General features: G+C 37.7%; 1 protein-coding gene across 1 annotated transcript in view; it reads left to right on the top strand.

Moving 5' to 3' along the window:
* Positions 1-500: 500 nt before the first annotated feature.
* LOC107588024 (glutamate decarboxylase 2) overlaps positions 501-14,134 on the top strand; it is a 15,476-nt gene continuing 1,842 nt past the window's right edge. The window contains exons 1-15 of the mRNA XM_016276009.1: positions 501-1,170; positions 1,446-1,508; positions 1,757-1,900; positions 2,438-2,671; positions 3,473-3,563; positions 4,160-4,272; positions 4,733-4,848; positions 5,467-5,546; positions 5,659-5,713; positions 5,836-5,952; positions 7,979-8,043; positions 8,683-8,761; positions 8,950-9,099; positions 9,656-9,763; positions 11,779-11,868. Of these exons, the coding sequence (XP_016131495.1) occupies positions 1,098-1,170; positions 1,446-1,508; positions 1,757-1,900; positions 2,438-2,671; positions 3,473-3,563; positions 4,160-4,272; positions 4,733-4,848; positions 5,467-5,546; positions 5,659-5,713; positions 5,836-5,952; positions 7,979-8,043; positions 8,683-8,761; positions 8,950-9,099; positions 9,656-9,763; positions 11,779-11,868 (1,578 nt within the window). The 5' untranslated portion in view covers positions 501-1,097. The remainder of the gene's footprint in view (positions 1,171-1,445; positions 1,509-1,756; positions 1,901-2,437; positions 2,672-3,472; positions 3,564-4,159; positions 4,273-4,732; positions 4,849-5,466; positions 5,547-5,658; positions 5,714-5,835; positions 5,953-7,978; positions 8,044-8,682; positions 8,762-8,949; positions 9,100-9,655; positions 9,764-11,778; positions 11,869-14,134) is intronic.

Consider the following 14,134-nt stretch of genomic DNA (forward strand, 5'->3'; position numbering starts at 1 on the left):
ATCTTGACCTGCTTTTCTGTGATTTTTCTCGTTTTCTCCACACCAACCGCATGCAAGTGGGCAAAAGCGCTATTTTCTGCTTTATTGTTATTTTTGCTTAACCTATCCTATAGTATAATTATAATTTATTTCTGCTTTATTCAGGGTTTCATTGTATTATATGCATGCGGAATAAATGGCCTGTGTGCCATTGCGCACGACCGCCGCACACAATTGAGAATGGTACTGAAAATAAATAGATTCACAGTAATTTTTGTATTACTTCTAGGGTTTCCTGCTCATGTTTGAAACTGGGTCTCCAATTTCCTTATTAATAAGAAATGGTTTGATGATAAAAAAGGGGGCATAGATATAGACCGCAGATCTGAATGTCATGGTCTATGGAGCAGCCGGGCTGCTCCTCCTGCTTCTGATGAATTCTGCTCACTGCTGGAGTAAAGCAATTGCAGAACCTAAAAAAAAACAGTTGTGCCTTCAGCACAGATGCGGGTGGTGCGCCAGGAGGGGCATAAACTAGTGTGTGTGGTCACGATTAACGACGCACAATAGTTCGTCATGACCCGAATCGCGTCGGAATTTCTCTGGTGACGTGAAGCGGATTATCTTTACGCAACAAGAAGCTTTTATTACCACTAAAGTTGCAAGTTTGCTCGTTGGAGAGCCGGCGCAACGCATTTGCAATAAGTGCTTTTTAAAAATGTACTATGCACCCTTAACTTGCATTTGCAGCTGAGGCATGTGAAAGAGAATGAGAGCTATTGGATGCCTGCGTCTCCATCAGTGCCAGCGTTTCTCCATGAGTTCAGTGACGGTCTCCGGCTGCTCCAAATCATTGCGCACGGCGCACCAACTGAATCTAGACGCTCAGTCTCGGCTGTTCTCAATCTGAGGGCTTTGAACATCTTTTATGAGCACCTTAGCAATTAAAGCACTTGATTTGACTCGTTTGGACAGGTGTGATTGTAAATACATCGCGCACGCAGCTGGATTTTCGATTCAGCACCACGGCCGCGGACAGCTCCCGTTCCCCCGTGACGCGCGTCTGGATGGCTGCTGCTCGCGTTTCTCTGTCGCGTCTCTGATCCGCTCTGTTCGCGATGGCATCACACGGGTTTTGGTTTCTGGGTGCTGAAAACGCGTCTGGAAACGGCAGTGAAAGCCCGAACACTCGTAAGTGACATGGCGTTCAAAAAGAAGCTTGAAAATATGCTGCATGATTGTGTTTATGTATATTAGTGGGGCCGTGAGACAAAGAAATGCGACATTTGTTGTGTCAAGGTTCATTTAAAACCTTGAAATGTCATGTCAGCTGTGTCGTATGATAATAAACACCCGATTTTAGTTCGGTATTTCAAGGCCAGTTCCAAGCCATGGATTATTGATGCTGTTAATGGAAGTTTTATGACGGATATGGTGTTTAAATCCCACGCGTGTGATCGTTTCAGCCAGAGCATGGTGCCAGGCGGCGGCCCAGAAATTCACAGGAGGCATCGGCTCCAAATTATGTGGTACGTTTATTTTTAAACATGAGGTTTACATTTGTATCGCATCTACCTTCGTAAAATGTGATATGGTTACCAACAGCGCGAGATCAGAATATCTATTTCATACTGAACTGTCCAATGTTATAAAGAACATTTTATTTTCTTCTTTAGAGTCTAGACACTGAAACGAATTGGGTAAAAGTAACTCTTTCCTACAGTGTGAGATGCTGTTGTTTTATTCATTTAATAGAGTATAATCGTTTCTTCTGTAGCTCTGTTAAATGTCGGGGAGGCTGAGAAAGCAGCTCAAGCCGCAGATAAAGCAGAAGATGGGTCTACAGCCGAGAGCTGCGGCTGTAATAAACCCTGTAACTGCCCCAAAGCCGCCGTGTGCTTCTCTGATCTCTATTCAACAGGTAAAGCACAATCACATCGCTAGCACAACTGAAAAAAAGGCCAAATTACTTTAATAAGCTGGTCTCATGGTGGGCTATTTTTATGACACGACGTGGTTTTATTCGACTTAAATATATTTCTATTTATTTTTGTGTTGTATGTTCACCCAGACTGCGGTTTTCGTTAAAAAACGTTTTGTTTTTTTTATTAAAAAAAATATGTTGTTATAAATAAACAAAATAAATATGTTGGCCTATATTTTGTTATCTATTACTTGATTTTTTTCACGTCGTCTGTGTAATACTCATTTGTAAATGTCATTTCCGAGTGAGTAAAAATAACTTTAAAAATTAATTAAAATAAAATGAATCCCTGTCTCTGCATTGTCGGGTAAATTAACGGATTAAAATAAAATGTTATTGTACATAAAAATGTAAAAAAAAAAAAAAAAAAATGCATTTCGGAGATCTTGTCCTTTGTTTCTTTCTCAAGGTTAAATGAAGCTATTTTACCACATGCAATCATCTGTTATTTTAATGCATTATTATTTTTTACAGATCTTTTACCTGCACTGAATGGGGACGCGAAGACTATGAATTTCCTGCAGGAGGTTGTGGATATAATGCTGGCTTATATAGTGGAATCTTTTGACAGGTCAACGAAAGTGATTGATTTTCACTATCCAAATGAATTGCTCCAAAGGAATAATTGGGAGCTTTCGGACGAACCCGAGACTCTAGATGATATTCTGATCAGCTGTCGCGCCACGCTCAAATACGCCATAAAAACTGGTAAGCGTTTTCAGTTGTAATTTGTAAAGGATAGCCTATACTCTGTAAAAAATAGTAACCTGCAATTGTTGCCTTAAAAGGGTTATTTCTATTGGATCTAACCCAAGACAATTCGTTTTGTTGGTATACATAACTAAAATTATTTTTCAGTGTATAACAGTTTTTTATATTTTATTGTGTATTCTAATATTCATATTCATTATATCTATATATATAGATATATATAATCTAGCATGCATTCTGCTATTGATTGTCTCGCTTGTAAAACATGTTTTTTAGCTGACAGAACCGCAAGTATCAGTGTGTGTTTGTGCCTGAAGGCGAAACGAGTCAGATATGAAATGAATGCGTCTAGGGACGATTTTATTTTCTCTGGTGGCATTTTAACTGACAGGCATTATTTCGAAAAAGTGATTGTCGTTTTGGGAATAATCATGAATGATCATAAAGATTGATTGATTGATTGATTTCCTTGTTGTCTGCGCCGGTCAGAGATTCGTTTGAGCTCCATCTGAAGTAAGCGACTATTAATAGAGGGCCATGCATACACTCTAAAAAAAATGCTGGGTTGTTTCAACCCAATGTTGGGTCAAATATGGACTAACCCAACTGTTGGGTTAAAAAGCTAATTTAAAAATGTGACCAAAATGTAACCCAACAGTTGGGTTAGTCCATATTTGACCCAACATTGGGTTGAAACAACCCAGCATTTTTTAGATTGTAGATTTAGTGGGACATGAATATTTTTGTACGTTAAATGATTCATTTTGTATTTCCCCTCTATGTTATCTCTATCTTCAGCACACCCCAGGTATTTCAATCAGCTCTCCACTGGGTTAGACATGGTTGGCTTGGCTGCCGATTGGCTAACGTCCACTGCCAACACCAATATGTGAGTGTGGGTCTCCTTCCATTATAATACAAATCATCTCTGTTTACTCTGCTTTCATAAGCAGTATTTTGGACTGGTCTTTGTGGTGGCTGGCTTAACCTCACAGATATCCGTTGAAAGGAATAAAGTGAAAAGCTGATGAATTCAGACAAGCAAATATAACCTCCACTCTCTCATCTTGTGCCTTTCACAGAAAGAAAATGAGGTGGAAATTAAAATTACATTCAGGCTAATAAGAACAATAATTTTATGTTGGCAAGTAAAGTTTTAATTTAGTACAATGTAGTAACAATGTAATAACGATGTAATAACAATGTAATAACAATGTAATGATTTGTGTGTGTTAATTGGTTGTATTAGAAATCAAATGTTAAACATTTTAGAATGTATTCTTTAAAAAAAATCACATTTTGCCAGAAAATGTACATTTCCATCATTGTCTTAAGCTTATTGCAGTGACACACTGCTGGAGAACCTGCACACTGTTGCGAAATCCTCTCAAGCATCAGTTGCGAAACAGGTTGTAGTGATGTTTGCTTGTCGTGACATTATTTTCTGGCTTGTGTAACTGGGTCATGTGATATCTGTGCAAACAGGTTCACCTATGAGGTGGCTCCAGTCTTCGTGCTGTTGGAATACGTCACGCTGAAGAAGATGAGGGAGATCATTGGCTGGCAGGATGGCCGCGGTGATGGAATATTCTCCCCGGGTAAGCAGCTGTCAATCTGCGTGACCTGCCTTAATATGCGCTATGTTGCGACATGAGTGCAAGTACAGGAATTGGCTAAAAGTGTGAAGTTGTTAGGAGAGGATGACTCCAGTAGTCTTTGAGGTTTTTTTTTTAAAAAAGACAAAAGTTATTTGCGTTCGTGGGTTGTAAAATTATTATCCAACAGTGAATGTATGATTGCAATTAAGAAGAAAAAAAAAAAAATATATATATATATATATATGAGGTGAATGATGCAAATAATTGCAATTTCTGCACTGTCACTCAAAAAAAAACTCAGAATGGATCAGCAAAAATGTATTTTAGGTACAAATCACAACTGGGATATGATGTGGACAGTTACATCAGAGTAAATGACATTCAGAGCCTGAGTAAAAACTGACAGAGGTCAAGCTTTACCCGAGTTATGGAATAAAAGGATTGCTTTATTGTCCTCTAGGTGGCGCCATTTCCAACATGTATGCCATGCTGCTGGCTCGCTATAAAATGTTCCCTGAGGTGAAGGAGAAAGGAATGTCATCCGTACCGAGACTGGTGGCCTTCACATCTGAACATGTATGTCTGTTCATTTATTTTCAGTATCAAAAGAGAGAAATAATAACATACTGTAAATAACAGTCAAAATAGTCATTTTATTTTAAGTCAGAATGTAAATTGTGAACGTCATTTGTTGAAAACACTCCCCAGTTACATAATGCTAATATATTACATTACACTAAACTGTATTTATGTCCACATTTTGAGAATTTTGTATTTCAGTTATTAAAAGAGCGAGAGATAGAGAGAGAGAGAGAGAGAGAGAGAGAGAGAGAGCAGTCAGATGATAATTCCCACATTTTATTTAAAAATGTGTTTTCTGTATTGCCCAGTGAAATTAATTTCAAAGAGTAAAAAAAGGAATGCAAATAAATAAAGAAAAGAAGGAATGTTTTTCTTTCAAGACAGCAAAATTGCATGTCATATCAGCTTATGTATGATTTCACAAAATGGCTTGATTACAGAACATTTTCATGTATGCTTGGTTATTGTTATTAAATAATAACTTATTATTATTATTATTATAGCAAATAAAGACCCTAATCACTATTATATTTTTTCTAAGGACATTTCAAATATTTATAGATTTATGTTTATATGCAATTTAGTGCATTAATGACTGATTATGCTTTTCAGAGCCATTTTTCAATCAAGAAAGGAGCAGCCGCACTTGGAATCGGTACAGAAAGTGTCATCTGTATTAAAGCTGATGAAAGGTTAGTCTGGATTCTCACTACTGATGCATTACTTCATGACTGCACACTTGAGAAATGCACGTCTTATAATCACTAAACCATATGACTTCTTCACTGCTCTCATTTCTTCCAGGGGTAAGATGATTCCTTCCGACCTTGAGAGGAGGATTATTGAAGCCAAGCAAAAGGTAATTTCAATGACCGTGTCTCCATGACCGTCTCGTGTGTCTCTTTTGGGTCTGTTTAAATAATCTGTGTGGTTCTTTGGCTAAATGGGCCCTTGAATAACGCATTGATTTCTTTCTCACAGGGATATGTGCCATTCTTTGTCAGCGCCACGGCCGGCACCACGGTTTATGGTGCCTTTGATCCTCTCATGGCTATAGCGGACATCTGTAAGAAGCATGATATCTGGATGCATGTGGATGTGAGTAGAACTTGCATGAACTTATGTGAACATTTCACCTGTGAAATACCGACAGTGGACTGGGATCCAAGAGTGATCTCAGTGTTGGCTCATCCGAAGCATTGTGCTCTGGATGCAGAACTGAGGACCTTTTCAATTGTACTGCATTACAGATCTTAAAGGGATAGTTCACCCAAAGGTGAAAATACTGTCACCCTCACCCTCAAGTTTTTCCAGACCTGTATGAGTTTCTTTTTTTTTCTGTTGAACTCAAAAGACGATATTTTGAAGAATATGGGTAACCAAACAGTTGATGGTCCCCAATAACTTCCATAGTATGGAAAAAAAATACTATGGAAGTCAGTGGGGGCCATCAATTTTTTTTCTCCAAAATATCTTCTTTTGTGTTCAGTGGAAGAAATAAACTTATACAGGGTTGAACCAACTTGAGGGTGAGTACATGATGACAGGATTTTCATTTTTGGGTGAACTATCGCTTTAAAGGGGTGCTATTACGCCCTTAACAAAGTCTTGATTTGGTTTTTGGGGTGTACTAGAATAGGTTTTCATGTTTGATTGTTCAAAAAACACAATTTTTTCACAGAATTTACATTATTGCAGCACCTCTCTTCCCAGTCTGTCTGAAAAGTTCTGTTTAGCTCCTGTTTCGATGAAACCCTCCTTCTGAAATATAAAATGTGCTGTGATTGGTTAGCTGGCCCAGTGTGTCGTGATTAGTGAACCACTTAAAGTGGCCCCTTAGACACGCCCCTTATCATAAAGTTGCTCAGCTATACATATTAACAATGGCATCAATTTTGCCATACCAGTTTGAGTCCGATTCAGACCCTGACAATGTTTATGAACAAGAGAATCGTACAGACTGAACCAATGCAAGCATGGATTTAACAGGCCATTTCAGAGTGGTATGTTTTTTTGTTTTGTTTGCATTCTATGTTCTCTAGTGCAGCTCAATCAGGCCTCGACCCCCTTCTTGTGCTATCCGTGGGTGGGAATTATTTAAATGAGTGAAGTGAAAAAGTACAAAAAACAACTAGAACACCTTAAAACATGCATTGCAATTCCCTATCAAGAAATCTAAACACCCTAACAACCACCAAGAACACCCTAGCAACTGCATAGCCATGCCATAGTAACCACCCAGAACAACTGCACCATAGCACTGCACAGCAATGCCCTAGTAACCACCCAGAATTGATTGCACACTAGGAGATGGATAGAAATGTACAAAAAAACCAATCCGAACACCTTAGCAGCTGCATTGCAATACCCTTGCAACCAATAGAAACGCTCCAAACGACCACCTAGCAATTCATTAAAAACCACTCAGAACACCTCACCTAGCAAGGAAGCACCTAGCAACACCCTGCCACCAACAAGAATTTTTGGTTGCAGCATATTTTGCACAAATGTAATCTCCAGGACATGTACAAATGATTTGTTGCTGTTGAACCAGCTGCGTTTGAAGTGTGGGATATAGGGATAATTTAGCAAGCATGTAATAAATGTCATCTTTTAGAAGCGTAGACTGTTTCCTATTAGAGGAATTACCTTCAATCAGTCTGTGTGAGTGTGTACATGTGTGTATTCCCTCTCACGGGGCCGAAAAGATTAATAGCGATATCTTATTTTCATTACTATTCATTTTTCTCTGGTGATTCTGTCACCTCTGGCATTTTAACAGCCACAATATTGTGGCGGCATGTTGAAGCTCAAACACATGCACTGCATTTGAATCCTCTCAACCTCATTCATCGGACCTAAAGGCAGCAGCTCTATAGTCTCAAATGGGCAGTGAATATAATGTACATATGTTTTGATGAATGTTCTGCAGAAGAAATACAATATCTGCTTACACATTTTAGATAAATGAAAATCAGTATTAAGTTTTTTGTCAGAGCTCAAACATCTGTATATGCCAAGATTAAACATTCTTTTTAAAATGTGAAAGACAAGCATGTTTCTGTTAACACATAGTGCATTTTAGTTTGCTTTTAAAACGACTTTTGTTTCTGTATTCATACAGGGAGCATGGGGCGGAAGTTTGCTAATGTCCCGGAAACACCGGTGGAAGCTGAATGGAGTCGAGAGGTCAGTATAATCTGCGGGTTCTTTGGATTAAATGTCTTGTTCAGTCAAGGAAATCTATCCATGTGGCGATTGGTTCTCTCGATGTTAGTACAGCAGCCTATCAGCTGCGCTTCTTCATCTGTGTAACTCTTTTATATCCTGACTAAGCTAGCCAGTGCACGGTCTCTGCACAAGCTATGAGAATTTTCATTTTTAGCCCTCCTCCTCCCCAGCACCACCTGTCTAGATCTGCTATGAGGGGTTCTTCTTTACCTTTTGCAGCAGCATGTTTCCTAATATCTTTATGTCTGAGCAGGTGTATCAAGTCTTCATACTCGCTAGTGTAGCGTATCTAGTCAGCCAAGATCAAACTTACCATACATCTTATTCTTATCAATAAAGGCTTGTTAAATTCATTTAGAGAGTTGGCACGACTGAAATATGATTGAGAAGTCCACAAGCGTCAGTGTGAAACGATTACCCTTGTGAAATTAAATGGATTTGATCATTTTTCTTTTGACTTGATGTTTCACTGCACAGCACAGTGCCTCAGGGAAAAATCTTGTCTGAATCAAAATAAATGATTATATAGCTATTCATTCGTTTCAAGGACAATGACTTGGTATTTAAATTATTTTCTGTATAAATTGACAATTTTAGGGCTAATTCTATGACCTGGAACCCTCATAAAATGATGGCTGTGCCCTTGCAGTGCTCGGCTCTGCTGGTTCGAGAGGAGGTGAGGCTGTCTGCTGTCTTCATCAAAACCAAAACATATTATCACATTATATTATTACAGAGGCCAGTATTAAACCACTAAGTCATGCTTAAAAAATTGTGATCACGTGACATCTGCCAGTGAATGCTACGAAAAGTAATTTTTTTTTTTGTAATTGTTTGTCCGTCTCTTCATGTTATCTGTTCCAGGGTCTGATGCAGAGCTGCAATCAGATGCAGGCCTGTTATCTGTTCCAGCAGGACAAGCAGTATGATCTGTCCTATGACACAGGGGACAAGGCCCTGCAGTGCGGCCGCCATGTGGACATCTTCAAACTATGGCTAATGTGGAGAGCTAAGGTATTAAGAGCTTTATGTTTTGCATTCCTATAACTTCAAAACATAACATTTCAAAATGTTAAGTCCTTTTGCAATTCCAAGTGTGTGCAATATGATATTTTACTGCTTTATTTAGTAGTATGCTGTTATGAACATTATTTTTATTATTACGAAAGTATGTGCACTGTGCACATTATATGATTTTTTGTATGAATGGAATTTCCAGATGTGTAGTATACAACACTATGCTCCCAACTTGACTGTTTCTTGTGTAATGAATGAGCTGAAGGTAATTACAGCCGACTGTCAAATCAAGTGTCGACATTTACACAAAAGTGGATTAAAAATGCAAAATAACCAAGATAACTGGATGCCATTTACTGAATTAATCTAGTAAACTAGTATCCCATTCCCATGAAAAGTGAACACTTACTATCAGCACATTTACTGGGCAGCTGGCCTGCCTTCAATGGCCACTGTAAAGACATTTGGGAAAGTCGTTCATCCAAATTGGTCAGTTGTGTAGTGAGGTTTATTGTGTTATTACAATGTTTGTCCTCTCATTTCTCCTCTGAAGGGTACTATTGGTTTTGAGGCTCAGATTGACAAATGTCTGGAGCTTTCAGAGTATCTCTACAACAAGATCAAGGACAGGGAAGGATATGAGATGGTGTTTGATGGAAAGGTATGTCTGATTAGATGTATTTCTGTCATGACAACTCTCGGAGGGATTGGCATGGTAATGTACATGACAAAGTTAATGTATTTGGTCTTGGCGGAATAGATCTGCTACGCTGCTGCTGCTGCTGCGGCAGAGCAAGTATCGAGACTTGCTACTGCCAATACATCCACAACATGCTGCTGTAAGCATGTAAGAAATACTTCTGCTGCACATATAACACATATGAATAACCCCCATATAGCATACATGAATCACCTCGTATCAGATATACAGGTGGAGCTGGGGAAGGTGGAGGGTTTCTGAAGTGCGCTGCAAACTGCTACAGCAAACAAAAGCCAGATATCTGAATACTGAGCAGTAAGCTCATTGGCTACCGATACAGGAGAGAACCAATCAGCTGCCATGTGACAATGATGTCACCAGGTCAGACTGAGCTAGACCTATCGGACTGCGCCATCTAGAGTTTCATGCAAGAACTCTGTATTTATTTCTTTTGGCCAACTGCTGCATCTTGTCACCAGTGCTTTTTATTCAGAAGAGATTGAGAAATTAGAAAGGAAAGGAATTAGGAAGAATGTTCAAAGAGTAAACTACATAACAACAGGTATTTTCTACTGATAGAAATTATGTGCTCTTGTTTAGTCTGAGCAAACAGAACTTGTTATCTCAGACGACACGTAAACGGACTACAGATAGTCTGTGCATTGACCGCCCTCAGCATATTATCCACAATAATGCCAATAATAATGTCACAATATAACCACAATAATCGACAGACAGTAATTCTGACAGTTTCTCTTTTTTTAGAGTTAGTTTGCTGTATAAATTGAATAGATTTTCTGTGGCAGTCTACTATTGTGATATAATCACATTATAATATAACCCACCCCTACATGGCATGAATTAATGTGTGGTTGATTATGCTTTTTGTTAATGGTCAAAAGTCTGAATGTGTTGAAGTAAACATGAAAATTAATCAATAAATCAATCAAATCTTACTAACCCCCAGATTTGAACAGTAGTGAATGATTATAATGAATGAAAAGATACTGCTTTAATACCATTTAATATATTGTATTTATTCGTTTATTTATTTTTAACTCAAAGTTTAGTGTGCTTTTTTTCAGAATTATTTAAATGTATTCTGAATGTTAAAAAGATATTCAAATTAAAGCAGTTCGTTTCATTTATGAAATGTATTCCTAAATCATTTCCCAGGAAATAGTTCATCTGCATAAAGATACAAAACGCACATTATTTCTAAATCCTAAATCTGATGTCTTTTAAAAAACAAAAATCCCCTTTGAATTTAAACGCAAGTCCTGTATTTCTAAGTAATTTTGTCAAATGCAAAGCTGATTGTGTGTGCTAATTCATCTAACATGAAATGTTTCACCCTTGAAATGACTGAGCAGTCGTTCGAGGCTCATTTAAATGTAAATTGTGTCTGGTGCCAATGTGACAAAATGATTCGGCTCGAGGCTCCTTGCTGAAGTCAGTGCAGTGCAGGGCGAGGAGGGTTGTCGTGTTGCAGTATGATCGAATTACATTTAACAAAACATTTCAGCTCTCAATTTCATGTTTAGGTTTTAGCATGCTGAGGTATGACTCGATCTGTGTTTTGTCTGTATGTCCCACCATTTGAATGGCTAATGAGTCCTTTTCACTGGTGCATGGAGGCATTGTTCTCTAGCGTGGCCCCTGGAGCATCACAATGAGGATGAGTGCCTCTAATGGACTGTAGTGTCTGTCTATGAGCTACCTGCTCAAGCGCTCAAAGCCCTCATAGCAAAGCCTTTTGATTGAATAGATTACATGGCTGCTTCCAAACTGACAGCGACAAAAATTCCCATTATGGCCCCAGACGGCCCCTAATCACATATTCCGTCACGGATCTTTAATGGACTCCCCAGAGTGCTCTATTTATGCAAGCGTGTGTTGTACGTTAAATTGAGTGATAGGTGTGTGTATTGCGTGAAGGTACGCTGATGCTATCTGCTGGCCGTGTGTCCTTGCAGCCTCAGCATACCAATGTGTGTTTCTGGTACCTTCCACCGGGCGTACGCTACCTGGAGGACAAAGTGGAGAAAATGAAGCGTCTGCACAAGGTGAGAAAAATTGGTAATGTGAACTGAGCTTTGATGTTTCAGAAGATGACGTGTTGCTTTTGCAGCAGTGGTACAATGAAAGAGTAACAAAAAAAGTAAATTAATCTTCATGCTCTGTTTTGTGGGTTGGAAAGACCCTAGGGGCATTTTAATAAGCCAAAAGCATATTTAACATTGAAATAACAGTTATATTTCATGATACTGTCTTATGAGAACTGATTATAAGCAAAATAGCAAATATTAGCCTATTCAGGAGATACCAGACATAAAACATAAATACAATTTTATTCATTTATGCAGAATGTCCATATGCTAAGAAACAATAAACGGCTATATATGAGTGATGTAAGTCAAAAAGGTTACAGTTTGAATAATATGTATCTATTTTATTTATCTATTATCTATTTTGATTTTGTTTAGGCCAGAAGAACATCCATAATGAAAAAGAAGTTTGCTTAATTGTATTGAATGTACACTTATAGTGTAATGTTCCATAACATAAATGTTCCACTCTTTTTGAATTTCTTTTTCACAACAGTGGTTTTTAAAGATTTTATTAAAGCATTGGGGTCTCAGGGACCCAAACACAACAGCACATAATGGTTAAGATGTCTGTTTGTAACGTCTAGATGCTTCAAAACAGAAAAATATCTAAAATGACATCCCTGTAGTGATGTCATTGTAGGGGGGAGGGGCCGCTCATCAGGTGTCCTTTTATTGGCTGGCTGCTCTTCAGTCACTCCCATGCCAGCAAATCTCTAATCGGCTATTAGTCTAAACAGATGGCGCTCATGCAAGCCATACACAGAGTCTCTATCTAACCCTACCCACAAACCCCTCCTCATCTACCTGAAACTAGAACACTTATTATTTGTCCTTTACAAAGGATAAAATTGGTTTCCGGAGACTCTTGAGTAGCAGGATAGTCACATAGGTTTGAGTATTTATGGTGCAGGGGCAATGCAATACAGTATTTTTTAAAATCTTTTAGACGTATATGAAAAGACACCGGACAGGTTCCAGTATATCAAGGCTCGTTTCATAGAGATGGACGTGGTTATAAGAGCTGGATACAGGCCACTGCTGATAATAGCTGGACACCTGCAAAAGATTTGAGAGGAAGTGAGTGTAATTATGTGGCGATGAGCGGCTGTGTGTCTTTTATTCAGAGTACAGTCCCACATACTGTCCAAAGCTACTGCTCTAATCAAGTCAGTTCTGCTCAGGTTAAGTCAAGGACAGAGCATCACGCTTATAAGGAAACACTGGATTGATATTACTGGTTGACATTCTGGTTAGGCTTTAGTCTAAAGTATTACAATTCTGCAATGAATTGAGCTGGAACTGGTTAACGTACAGACTCTGTTTTGTTTTTAATCTATTTTGAGTCTTTATATTTAAAAATATTAAACTCGTCCATTGATGTAACTCATATTATTAAATGCACATCCAAATAAATGCAAAATTAAGTATCTTTTACTCTGTATTACTTAAACAATTCTCAAAGATGTAAAGAAACAATTGACCCAAAATTTTAAATTGTCATCGTTTACAAACCCTAATGTTGTTCAAAACTTTCTTTCTTCTGTGGAAAACAAAAGAAGATTGCAAAATGTCTCTGTGTTATTTTGTCAATACGATGAAAGTAAATGGGATCGAGTGATGTTTTGAGACCCCATTGACTTTCATTGTATAGACAAAAATTAGTTTAAACAACATAAGGGTGAGTAAATAACAACAGAATTTACTGATCTAAGCATGAAGCTTTTAGTGGTTGCCTTGTTGTAATTGGCTAAATAAAACATTTTTGCTCCATTTGCTTTCTAAATTAAAGTTTTTTTTTTGTTGATCTTTTTTTTTGAGAAATTACTACTTTTATTCCGCAACTGATGTTCAAATGATCTAAAGTGTCACTTAAGGCATTTGCATTGTTACAAAAGATTTAAAATAAATTATGTTCGTTTGAACTTTCTGTTCAGTGAAGGATCCTGAAAAAAATATATCATGATTTCCACAAAAAAAAAAAAAAAAAAAGTTTCTTCAGCAAATCAGCATATTAGAATTATTCCTGAAGGATCATGTGACACTGAAGACTGGAGTAATGCAAATTCAGCTTTACCATCATAGGATTAAAATACTTATAAAAAAATATTGATAAAAAAAACAAAAAAAAACATGCAAACATTTCACAATATTACTGTATTACTGTAAAAATATTATAATATTTTTTTTTTGGGGGGGGGGGAATGATTTGAAACAAAAATTT

Source organism: Sinocyclocheilus grahami, unplaced genomic scaffold, assembly GCF_001515645.1.
Source record: "Sinocyclocheilus grahami isolate Dianchi unplaced genomic scaffold, SAMN03320097.WGS_v1.1 scaffold98.1, whole genome shotgun sequence".
Classification (NCBI taxonomy): Eukaryota; Metazoa; Chordata; class Actinopteri; order Cypriniformes; family Cyprinidae; genus Sinocyclocheilus; species Sinocyclocheilus grahami.